Source organism: Gopherus flavomarginatus, chromosome 2, assembly GCF_025201925.1.
Source record: "Gopherus flavomarginatus isolate rGopFla2 chromosome 2, rGopFla2.mat.asm, whole genome shotgun sequence".
Lineage (NCBI taxonomy): Eukaryota > Metazoa > Chordata > Testudines > Testudinidae > Gopherus > Gopherus flavomarginatus.
Genome location: NC_066618.1, coordinates 58356256 through 58369487, shown reverse-complemented (window position 1 = coordinate 58369487; position 13232 = coordinate 58356256). Strand labels below are relative to the sequence as shown.

General features: G+C 42.4%; 1 protein-coding gene across 1 annotated transcript in view; it reads right to left on the bottom strand.

The window, feature by feature from the left end:
* BZW2 (basic leucine zipper and W2 domains 2) overlaps nt 1–13232 on the bottom strand; it is an 89697-nt gene that overhangs the window by 39684 nt on the left and 36781 nt on the right. The window contains exons 3-5 of the mRNA XM_050938791.1: nt 8886–9062; nt 4037–4140; nt 33–98 (exon numbers count right to left, since the gene is read on the bottom strand). Of these exons, the coding sequence (XP_050794748.1) occupies nt 33–98; nt 4037–4140; nt 8886–9062 (347 nt within the window). The remainder of the gene's footprint in view (nt 1–32; nt 99–4036; nt 4141–8885; nt 9063–13232) is intronic.

Here is a 13232-nt window from a genome sequence, read left to right as displayed (position 1 = left end):
TATTAAGCCCAGAGAGATACTGGCACCATTACCTTTTTGATTTCCTCTTCAAATGCCTTTTCCAAATATTTATATCTCCTGATTAGTTTATTGAAGACCTAAATACAAAACAGATTAAGTCATCATATTTTACAGGTAGGGGGCCAGGAACTAGCACTGTTTCCTGTAAGTCAGTAAAGAACACCCATAACTTATCTCTGTGATAACTGTTGGAATACAGATTTTTTTAAAAAAAGACTTATTCCAGCTCTGAGGAGAAAGAAGTAGGGATGAGTGGCTTCTTATGCTTTTATGTCCTATTATATGATTTTCTTTTAGATATGACCAAATACACAGTGTTTCCAGGAAAGTAGCAGCTACCCAGTACAACAGGTGCTGTGCGCATTTGTGTAGCAATCCCTTGTCTCACAAGCTACCATGACAAATGTTCTGATTCTCAACCTCTCACCCCTGCTCCCCTCTCTTCTCTTTCTCCAGTGCCCCTACTTCCCTTTTTTACCCCATTCATAGCTCCAGTTGCAGGAGTGAAACAATGGGGATATCCCCACTTTGCATACATTCTCTAACAACATAGCTGCCTTGGAAGGCTGGGGGATTGAACAAACTGAGGGGGGCCTGTAATGCCATGATGTTAGGGCTAAATACCTTTAGTAGATGCAGGCTTATTAACAAAGACCTTTACCAAAGTATCATAAAATGCTTTATGATCAGAGGGAGAGGGAGAATACTTTACAGTGCTAGCAAAGTTATTTTAAAAATCTTTTCAGGGACAACTCTGCAAGAAACCAACAGTCAATTCTACTGGAGTGTAACAGGCACATTCTGGTAACTTTTGATTATTTTAATAGGAGTATCTTAATTCAGGGCCTCAAAAGTTTTGGACTTTTCATAAAGAGCCTAGCATTTCTCCCTCCCCACGGAAAATCCCCTCCGCTCCTCAGCAGGTTCTTCCCATGTCTGTATGTGTATGCAGACATATCCTTTTCTGGAACATTCAGAGAATAAGCATTAGAGGTTTCCCCCTCTCCCCACATTGGCATCTTCAGGAACATCTCCCTTCTCTTCTCAGAGTTTTTCTTCTTCTTATAGGGGTAGTGGATGGCTCGGAAGAGACAGCAGTGGGCCTTTCCCTGTTCTCTCCTGAGGGGACATAAGTCTCCTCCCACTAGCAGCTCCCCATTTCTCTCCCCTCCCCTCAAGTTACTCTGATCTTTTCCCCTCAAATCAACTTCTGCCTTCCATTCATGTCTGTCCTCCACTTGTCTGTTTCCCTCTCTTCCCCTCCCATAACTGCCTCCCTATCATGTGTCCCTGTTCTGTCTCTTCATCCTTTGTTCCCTGTCCTCTCCATCTGACTGCAGCCCTGGTAAAAGGTGGAGGGTAACATACTGCTACTGTGGCTGCAGTAGCCTGAGTGTGTTGGTGCTGAGACGAGAGAGGTTGAAAATCAGTGCTCTCACCACTGTGCAGAGCCAGCACCAGGCCTGTGGCTGATGTGGGATTCAGCTGGGATGAGGAGCTGTTTTACAATAAATATAAATTTAATTTTGTTATTGTTGTTGCCAGGTTATTGTGACCTGAGGGTAAATGACAGAATCCGTTTATTCTGATAATGTATTTTTAAGAGGCTGTCAAGAGCCTATGACTGGCACTCTTGTTGCAGAGCAGCAGAAAATGAAATAAAGGATGAAATATGGAAATTTATAGTTAATTAAGATGTAGAAAGAAAGAGAATGAAAATCATGAGCTAGGGCAGGGGTAGGCAACCTATCGCATGCGCGCCAAAGGCAGCACACAAGCTCATTTTGAGCGGCACTCACACTGCCCATGTCCTGTCCACCGGTTCAGGGGGCTCTGCATTTTAATTTAATTTTAAATGAAGCTTCTTAAACATTTTAAAAACCTTATTTACTTTACATACAACAATATTTTAGTTATATATTATAGACATATAGAAAGAGACCTAAAAATGTTAAATTGTATTATTGGCATGTGAAACCTTAAATTAGAGTGAATAAATGAAGACTCGGCACACACTTCTGAAAGGTTGCTGACTCCTGAGCTAGAGTTTTTAAGCCTTTTGCTTTTTAAAAAAATAAGAAAATATTACATATTATGACACAATTTGTAATGTGGAGAAGTGCTTTGGGATACTTAGGGCATGTTTACACTGGAATTAGGCAATCGTAGCTCGCCTATGGCAGCTGACTCTGGCTCGGGCTAAGGTGCTGTTTAATTGCAATGTAGATGTTCAGGCTCAGGCTCCAGCCAGAGCTCTGGGACCCTTCCCTTCCACCTCGTGAGCCCAAGTCAATCAGTTGACCTGGGCCAGCTGCGGTCGTTCTGCACGACTTTTATTCTAGTGTAGACAAAATCTTAATGTGCAACGATAGCATCTACAAGGACCAGCTAATGTGCAACATGTTAGTGTGCTTTAGAAATCATATCCCTGCTGTGCACACAGGGCTTGTCTACACAGAGCAGCAAAGTGCCATGCAAGTAGTGGCATGACTGGCACATTTAAGAGTTTTCAAGTATACATTAACATAAGACTGGTCTGCAGGATTAAAGCAGACCCTGAGTGTTACTTTAATAGTTATTTTAGCCTTAATTTCACTTCTTCATGCTAGAGTCAAACCTCTGTTTCCTGTTAGTCCAAAAAGAGTTGGCAGAGTCAGTAATGGAAGCATCAATTCAGCTATTAACTACAAAATACTGATTTGTTTTGCTGACTTTTGGTATAACTACTTTCACTGTGCTGCATTTCTAGTCCCTCAAACTTTTTGCCTCTACACTTAAACGCAGATTCAATTGCAAAGCTAAATTTCTCTCCCTCAGATTTATATTTCCAGTTGTCATTACCAGACAACTTAAAAACCTATTCAAGCTGAAGAACCAAAAGCAACAATTTTGTGTAATAAATATTATGAATAAAGATGTTCTTAAAAAGAGAGGTATATTCTTAACATGGGGTGGAGTGGCTAACCATTTTGCTTGCTACACAAAATAATTTCACTCCTCCAGTGTATTTTTAAAGTAGCCTCGCACTTCTCAGCCAACATATTCTATTGAAATAATTCTTGATGCTAGTGCCCTTTGTATGAGTCTTGCGAGGGTTTGTACATCACCTGAACATATCGGCAGTGATAATGGTTCTTATTCTTTCATGTACTGTATCCAGTGTTACAATAATAATTACTTACATAGATACTATTTACAAAATAACAGATTTATTGTTATTTATTATACCTGGACACACACTAATGAGATTTTGTTTTTTTAAATTTAGTTTTACTTATATGCAGAATTATAGGGTGGCTCATATTTTTGTGTAATGACAATACTCATCCTTACTAGAATATTACAGATTATGATGCACTGCTATTACTCATTGTTATTATTTGTTATACTCCCCTAAGGAGTTACCAGATTTGAGATATTCTTGCATAATATTTTAAGTTTCATTGCTTATTTATGTTTATTTCACATAGGCCTATTTTTCTAGTCCTTCAAACTCTTACTCTTGTGAATTACCTTTTTCATCACTTGTAGAGAAATACTGACGTCAACTGGACTATTTGTGCAAATCTCGATTACTTGCATGAAGAAGAGTTGTAGGATTAGGCTTTAAATTTTTCAATCATTATATTTAATTAACAGATGGTACATAAGAGTAAACTTACTAAAACCTTTTATAAAATAACTCTGTATGTAGAAAAGGGCAGCCTAAACTAAAGAGAAGAATAGAAAATGATTGATAAACCTTACAAGAAATAGGATCAAAGATAAATGTATGACAGCCCTATAATTGTCTTTTAAAGGAATTGTGACCAGATAATTCTAGAAATCCTTTTTCTTATCTAATGCTGATAGGTTAGAGGGGACAAAGGCAGATTAGTACAACTATACTACTTAACTGCTTTGTAATTAGTCTACTGCAAGGTCAATCTGCAGATTTATTGTTATTATCTTTTCTAATGACTTATAAACAGACTACAGTGGCCTGTCAATAATGGGTTTCCCTTCCTACCCTAACCTGAGCATAGTTTCGGATACAGTCATGATGTTCATCTGCAGAAAATACACAGTGGCTGGTCATCTTGGTCTTGTCATTGTCATCTATGCGTGTCCCTCCAGGGGCTAAAAAGAAAGAGAAAAAGCACAATAAAGATGCACCATTCAGATAAGGCCTCCTAAACTTACTAAAGCTTATAACCTCTGAAGTATCACTAGTGCAAGGTGGAATGAAAATGGGCATCAGAAGCAATTGCAAAAATAGGCCTCAATTCAGCATGTGAACAGCCCCATTGAAGTCAAGTGAATTAAGGTCAAACATTTTGTCTCCTCTACCATTTTTATGCCAATATATTAATACAGAGTTTCGGGAACAGAGGGGAGAACTAACTTTTTTCCAGAGGAAAAAGCATACAGTGGAAATAACTAGATAAAGTTACGGTGTGAAAAAAGTTATTGATACAGGTTTGTAATCAAGCACCCCAAACAGAATTTGGACATAAAAGATGCTAAAAAAAAAGTGTCTCGGGGAAAATTAATATTGAAAATATAGACCATTATGCATCAGGAAAATCTACTAAATATAAAATGGGAAAACACAGAGTTGCGATTCAGACACAGGTGCTAGGCAGCTGATTATTTATTGAAAACTATTTCTGCCTACCAATGTTCCCCCAACAAATTTGTTCAATTTGTGTTTGTTTTTCTTAATCATCATCTCTCTTCTGCATCATTACTATCCATCATCCTTTCAACAGACTGTCTGCATTTGTTTGTACTTCTTTCCCATTTGTAATCTATAAATCCTTAGTGCTGTCAGGTCTTCAGGATACTCACAAGTTGGGACAGCATTTCCGAATGTCTCAAGTTTGATTTTCCACCCTTATCCCAGGAATCATGCAGCTGTATTTCAAGCTGCTTTTGTAGCTATTGCATGGGTGGGAATTAGTGGAAGTTTTCCTGGTACATCAAGGGCTAAAATCTCTGCTTCTGCAATCAATAATGCAGATTATTTGCTCTCAGTTCTCCAGTGGCTGTTGGAGTTAGTGACACAATAGAGTTTTCATCCCATACCATTATGCTGAAATATTTTGAAGCAGATGTGGGCTGGTTCTATATAGCTCATCCAGTAACTATGTAAATAGGATCAGAGCTTATTCCTTTTAGAACAGTGGTGGGCAACCTCTTAGTGGCAGCGGTTCACCGTTCCCGGCCAATGGGAGCTGTAGGAAATGGCAGGCCACAGGGACCACAGGTTGCCCACCACTGTTTTAGAAACTGCAGTCAAAGTAACTGAAGAGTAAAGGGAAAATACTGCTGCACACTCAAATTCACTGCTATAAATACAGTTGTTGAGATACTAGTAACTAATCTGTATGTCAGTAATCCTCTGAGCATTCCCCTCTCTCTCTGGGTGATTTCCTGTAGTCCCTTTCACTCAGAGCTGGCTCTAGGCTTTTTGCCGCCCCAAGCAAAAAAAGATTTGGCTCCCCCCCGCTTTTTTTTGGCTTTTACACATTTGCACTTTGCAATGTTTTTTTGTTTTGTTTTTTGACTGTTTAAAATTAAAAAAATGAAAACAGAATTTGTAGTTAGTGAAATAAAACAATTTCCTACTAGTGTACTCATTTAATTTTAAGCACTGAGAAATGTTTGAGAAACACTTGTCTTGGTCTAATCAACTGTGACTAATTCTGAGTCCAATTTTTCGGTATAAGTGAATCTGACTTTTCTCAAAGCTGTATGTGTGTTTGAAATAATAATTTTCCCCATTTTCTAAATAAATTCTCCTATTCAGCACGTTCTTTACCAAAGTGACAGAATCTGCCAACCCTATTGCTGTTCCAGTGCCACATTTCCATGCTATGCTAAGCCAGTCCTTCTGTAGGGAGTATTTCTTGTTAGTATAGCACAGGAAAAATGGTAAAGCACACACAAAATCTGTGGAGGTTCCTTTGCTCGGGCAGGAGAGGGAAAAAATAACTGTCAGAACTGGTTTACAACTGAGATCAGACTGATTGATTGTAGTAACAAAGCCAAGTAAAGTTTAAAATGGATTTAAGGTTAACAGTTTGGCCTTGCAAAAGACCATTTGAGCTTTTTGACTACAGCCTCTGGCTTTTGCCCTTTTGGGGCACAACCTGAAAGTTACTTGTTATCTGTATTTATTTTTTGGAATTCTGATCTCAGAGCATAACTTTTTGAAGAATATATTGGTACATCTGTAAAAGAATTTACCATTTTTGTTTAATCTTTAAAATGCTTGCATTTTTAAATAAGACTCCTTTTTCCATTTATACTGTAAATGTGATTTCCCCAAAGGATGGAGTATTTATTTGTTTTATTTTACCAAAGTTAAATATACATTGTCCTCTTTCAGGTAAGATCTTATTCATGTGTTGGAGCAGCTTATATGAAGGAAATATACATATAAAGCATTTGAAGAACACAGTAAAAGCATTTAACCATTGTACTGCTGTTATAGTACTATTGAGAAATATATTGTGGTTTCTGAGTATTTATTAGAAATTTAAACATTCTTATTGCTCATCTCATTAAATATTTGTCCTTGGAATGAAGTTGTTTTCACATAAGAAGCAGAGCATAGGAAGTGTGCGCTAAGGGTCTGATCAGAGGCTCACTGAAGACAATGGAAAGAGGGCTGCCGACTTCAGTGGGTATGGGATCAGCCTCTTATAGACCAACCTTGTTAACTAAATTAAAATTCGATAAGCCTGGTGGTGAAATAGGCTCTGGGGAGCTTTCAGTCCATTCTGAGGCTCTCCCCTCCCTCTCACTGCCCACTGGAGTGCTCCAGGTGGGACTGCCTCGAGGGTCCTCTAGGGAGCTGCCCACTGCCTGCTGATCGCGAGCTGCACCTAGCGTTGGCACTAAAGAGACCGCATCAATGTGCTTGTCTTGCAAACAAACTGCAATAGGGCAAAGTTTTGGGCAGGGTTTGGGGCGGGCGTGCGCCCTTTGCTAAACTCCCTGTGCAGCAATTTGGAAAGCGAGGTTAAAGCAGATGATGAGGAGTCTGACAGCGTGTGTGTTTCTCACAGGCTGGCATCGCTGGCGTGGAGGACAGCTCTGCACCGCCAAGTCTAGCAAGTAGCTAGAGTGGAGGAGGTGGCGGTAGGGGCTGTGCACAAAGCTGCTCAGCACGGGCAATTATTGCTCCAGCTGTTTGAACAAAGACACAGAATCCTAAGAGGGGAAAGGGTGTTGGATTTGGCAGCCCAGAAGCGGCGGCTGCGTTGCCTGCCCAGAGTCGGGCTCATGCGGACTGAGCTGGTGGGCTTGGAGTGACTGGGATTCCTGCCCCCCTTCCCGCCTGCGGGAGGCTGGTGCTGGGCAGAGGCATCAGGCACCTGCCCGGGGGCGGGCTTTGCTCGAACGCTGGGGCCCCAGAGCCACTGGAGAGGGCAACACTTGGATCCGCTTCTCAGCCAGGCTCCCCACTCCAGTGGTCAGGGGCTGCTCCAGGGAGGGGACCCACCTCCCCCTGCACATGCCTGGATGGAGCTGGCGCTGCTGCCTGGGTCTAGCTGCCGCCTGCTCCCCCAGTGCACGAGCCTGTGCCTGGGCGCAGCTGCCTGACAGGAGCAGCGCATGGGCATGGGCTTGTGCATGGGTGCAGCTGCTCAGCGTTAGCTCATGAACCGAGCCGCTGCCCGGAACTAACCAGCCTCCTGCGCAGCCCATGTGCTCCAGCCTGTGCCCGGGTGCCACTGCCACTGCTGGCTGGGACTAGCTGCCTCCTCCCCCGGTGGATGCTGCCAGGGAGCGGACGGAGTGTGCAGACTGGGAGGGGGGCTGCCGCGGCCACCAGAGCCAGAGTGCCTGTGCCCTCTGCGCTCACCAGCATGCTTTACTTCCAGATGGTGATCATGGCAGGGACCGTGATACTGGCTTATTGCTTTGAGTTCACGGACACCTTCATGGTTAACATGCAGGGCTTCTTCTGCTACAGAGCTCCTACCCAGGGCCGGCTCTAGGTTGCCGTCCCTGGAAATGTGCCACCCCAAGCATGTGCTTGTTTTGCTGGTGCCTAGAGCAGGTCCTGCTTTCACTTACCCATTGTTATCTTTAAATCCAGACTCTTACATGTACCTAACAGTAACCTTGTCTCATATGTCCATTCCTGCATCTCCAGATACCCTTCTCCCAGTCACATCTTTACAACTTGCTACCATCTCAAACTCACCACCACAAAACACTCGGCTTACTTTCCTTCCAAACCCCCTTAGTTCCCACCAACAACTCCACTGTCTGCCACATCACCCAGGCTCACTGTCTTTGTGTTGCATTCTCCTTCCACATTCAGGCTGTCACCAAATCCTGTTGCTTCCTCCTCTACATAAACAGCTCTTAACAAAACAACAGTTCTTCTCTCCTTGATCCTTACTGCAAAAAGCCCTTGCCCAAATCATGATCATCCTTCCCTTTGATTACAGCAGCTTTCTCCTCTTCATTTCATACAAAAAGCTGCCTTAGCATCTTCCTCTCCTCCTGTACCATGTTCTGTGCATCTTCCTCTCCTCCTATGCTGTTCATGCCAACACATTTGGCCTGTCTGTTGTATTCATTGGTCGCCTCTCTTATATGTGGATTGTAAGCGCCTCAGGGCATTTTTTGTTTGCACTGTAGGATTCTCATCTAGGACTGGGGTCCCTAGGCACTACCATAACACAATAATAAATAATACCACCACCTATCTGATTGCAGACTAAATAAGTACCTAGATAGATAGTACTGAGGGCAGAGTTAATAGCTTTTGTGGAGCAAAGTGTACACTATTTAACCACATTCCTCCACTAAAATGTTATGTACAGAAATTTTCTAGCATCAACAAGTTGCGCAAAGTTTACCTAACATGCTGCCAGCTATCAGGATATCAAACAGCGTATCAGCATAGCGACGATAATCTAGCCTTGAACCTGTTGAGTCCAGAAACTTGGCTACAGCCTCCAGATCATTCCCAGCTTCATTGAGGCCTTGGATGATTGTATCCCTGAAAACTGTGGGTTCAAATTTCTCCTTTTCATCTAGGAAAGGAAAAAACAAACAAACAAAAGTCAACCAGACATCTGTATGCTTAGATTTACATATTAGACAACAACTGACATGTCTGTGGTATGGGAGCATAACCTATTTCCCATTCTGATTATCCTATTTCACAAGTATCAGTTGGCTTTTGTTAGTTCTGGGAATTGTACTTTTTTCTCTCCCCCTTCTTTTTCAAAAACTAAAAAGGAATATGCACAACCTACCTTGGGAAAATTAAATAGAAGAAATCCATTAATACAAAATTAAACTGTATATATGTACAATTTTCTATTGCTATTTCTCTTACTAAATGCATTCCTCAATACGTTACTATATATGTTGTTAAATTAGATGATAAAATACAGGCTGTGCAAAGCTGCCTAGTTAAAAGTGCGGCAGGAACTTTCATTTTCTGATGTTCTTGGAATTTAAACTGCAACTTAATTCATGCACTGACGTATGCAAATCTTGGTGAAGAGAAAAGATCACAACAACCAACAAACTTCTATGTTCTATCAGCACGGAGGAGTGTGGGTCGGGGGGGTTACATGGTGTTGTCACCAGTTGTTCCCCAGATTGACAGAGAGCAGCAGCTCTTGAAACAGAGGAGAGTAATAGTCAATGATGCATCACCTAGTTCAGTCCTCAGTAGAAAACCTTGATTAAAATGCTCACTTTGACCTTCAGACAGCATGTCTAAGTCAAGGTCCTTAGTCATAATGGATGTACTTGCAAATCTAGATTAAGCTTAGACACATATACATATACCTCCTGTTGCTTCTTCTTTCTTTAATAAACTAACAAGCTGCTAATAGGGAGCTATGTACACCTGAAACCTCCCAGCAAAGCAAGGATTTACACTTGTGCGCTTTGAATGGCTTATGTCTGAGAGCATGTCTACACTATACTCTTAAATCGACTTAGATTAGGTTGATTTACAGCCACAGCAGTAATTACTACAGTGGCTGATGTCCACACTATTCTCCTTCTGTCAGTGGTGTGTGTCCTCACCAGAGCACTTCCACTGACCAAAGAGAGGGAGCGTGGGGGGCTGAGAGCCAGGGCTCTCAGTTCCACACATCTTCCCACTGGGAGCCCTGCTGTCCTCCTGGGCTTCTTGCCTCCTCACTTCCTGCCCAGAGCTGGGGGGCAGCCACTCTTGGCTTCTTGCCTCCAGCTGTGAGATTTGCACCCGAAGTCCAGTCACCTGCCATGCTCCTGCTGGGGAACTAACAGTCTGGTCGGCTGCCGTGGTCCCAGCAGGAAGCGAGGAGCCAGAGGGAAGCCTGGGCAGCAGTCCAAGCTGGGAGCCTGGGTGACGGCATGGCTTGGAGCAGAGATCCAGCAAAGCCCTGGAATTGACAAGACAGCCAAGAGTCAATGTAAGGAATGCAGTGTCTACACGGACACTGCATCGCCCTAACTACACCGACGTAACTCCACCTCCATGAGAGGCGTAAGGCACTTACATCAGTGGGACAGGGCTGTAGTGTGTAGCTGCCAACCTACTTGTGCAGCACAGACCAGGCATGAGAGTGTTTAAAACAGAAACAATCATGAATTTTACACAGCATTTTGTCTTCTGTGTTAGATATTGGTGCCAAGTCATATGATCACATAACAGCACCAATTACTTAAGAATATAATAGACTCTGCACATGAAGGAATAAACCTCTCATTTACTAGTAAAAATGAAGATCTATTAAAAACCCAGATCAAGCAAATGGTTCTGCTACTGCACCCTTAAACTAGCCCTATTCAAACTACACCTCCTATTGCAGCAGGTCCCAGGAGCTGTGGGGCATGTAATGAAAATACTCTGCAATGGTCTGTAAGGAGTTTCAGTGCAGGTATTGATAACGAAAGTAACTCAGCGGGGATTTTGGCAGGGCATAAAAGGGAATGGAAAGAAAAGAGAGGGCTTAGTGTGAAAGTTAGTGTTCCAGGAAAATCCATGGAGAAAAACTGTAGCAGAGTCATTCTGAGCAGTCATGCTGCTTATTCACAGATATCTTGAGCCTCCGAGAGTACTTCTCAGCGTGGACTATAAAAAGCAATCATTTCACCTTAATGTGTACTAACGCCCAAAATGCTTTTATTTGTGCACAAGAAACACAATACCAGGAGAAGAATCACAAATGCTACCAAACCACCAAAGGAAGTACAAAACTATTCCTCCTTGGGGAACCACAAGAGTATGTATTATTCACACGATATCAACAGCATACTAGGTGCTTTACAGACAGTTAAGAAGACAAAGTCCGTACCCCTAAGAGTTTTAAACGTATGGATATTTTTATATTTTTCAGACAGGCAGGTTTAAAAATACTCAATGTGTTAAATTTGGAGGGCTTCACTGTGTCTAGCACTATGGGGGCTGTGGATCACGGTGCAACACAAACACCAGCACCACTAATATTTTCTACAATTACTTTAAACCCAGATACTTTTCCTGCCTACAAGCCTCTTCCCATCTGGAATGTCCTAATATTTTCTTCTCTGTTGCAATCTAACATGTGTAGGAAGAGGATTTTTTTTAAAAAAAATTGCCCGAAGAGTGATACACGTCATTAGTGAAATGTTGTTTTCTTAACAACTTGCATCCCTAGAAGTGATGTGCTGAACCAGCACAACAAGCTGAATAAGAAGCTGTCATCATGGAACAGGAACAGTATGTGAAGTTTTCAAGTGCATAATTAGAGCCAGCTAGCAGTTCCCCTCATTTCGTTTCCAGAAGTCACTCTCTTCCCTTCTGTACAGATGCACCACATCATAAAATACATTTGAATTTTCCTCTTCAACAAATGAATCTTAACCCTTCAACAAAAGGCTCACAAGCCAGGGAAACTGAATTCATTCCTCCACACAATCCATCCCGTCCCCTTTCTGACCTCATTTTAGTGTATTAGTGTTTACTTTGACTTTCTACTGAACAATTTTCTTCCTGAATGGCACCTGGATTTCCTTTTTCTTCACTTCCTCCTATACTGCAGTTTACCCATACTCACCAACTTTCTGGCTAATAGCATCTGCATGGTTCTTTAGTTTGTCAGACTGTGTGTTTCTGAAGGATATACTCCCATCTCTGATATCACAGGAATAGATCTGGGTCTCATGTGCTGGCATGAAGCATTGCCAATATGCCACTGGGCCCATGTGACACCTACAGTGTTTTATGTGGGCATGTGTTTTTCTAGCCTGGTCAGGCACTGGTGATTTTGCTCCAGGCCCTATCTTCTCTCTCACTTCACAGGAGCCTGAAACACAAGAGGAAAGGAATACGCTGGACAGTCACATCTATGCTCCAATATGGTAGGCTCGTGTATATCTGTGCCATGTCCACAAATCCTGGCCTGATCCCAACTACTGCAGATAGGACCACTAAAAAAACAGCATTCAGGAGTGTAGGAAAGACTGCACTGACCAAGAGCTCACTAGAATTCTCCTATTTGTGCAAGTAACCGGATAGTAGAGGCCAGAGTGCAACATTTAGTCACCCTACCCAGGGGAAGCCCAAAGGGACTGCATCTTAGACTATCACACATTGCAACACCACTCCAGTTGTCCCCTCCCCCCACTCTTCCTTCTCCAGCTTTAGTAATTTTAACTCCAGGCAACTAAGGCACTGTTAACAGATGTATGTTAGCAATTTCTTTAGTTGCCAGCAGATAACTAAGCTCTTCAGGGAAGGAACTGCATCTTCCTAAATGTCTCCACAGCACCCAACACATTTGGAGCACTGCTGTAATACAACATAACAGCTAAGCAGGAAGCAAGCTGAGAACTGCCTGCTGAAAAAAAACAGGGTTTCCAAGTTTGGCACCCTAAAAGTGAGCCACCCACAATCCAGTCACTTTCGCCTGGTCTACACTATAGAATTAGGTCAATGCAAGGCAGCTTATGGCAACCTAACTCTGTAAGCATCTAAGCTAAAATGTCGCTCCTGCCGATGTAACTCGCATGCTACGCTGACTTAATATTGCACTTAGGTTGACGCAGTTAGGTCAATGCAGTGTCACTGTAGACGCTGCGTTACTTGCATTGACTTTAGTAGCCTCCAAAAGGTATCCTACCGTGACTGCTCTGATCGCTGTTTCGAACAGCTGTTTTTATGTCTCATGGCAGGCTAGCCTCCAAGGAATTGTCATGTTGCACACAGCTCCTCTGGC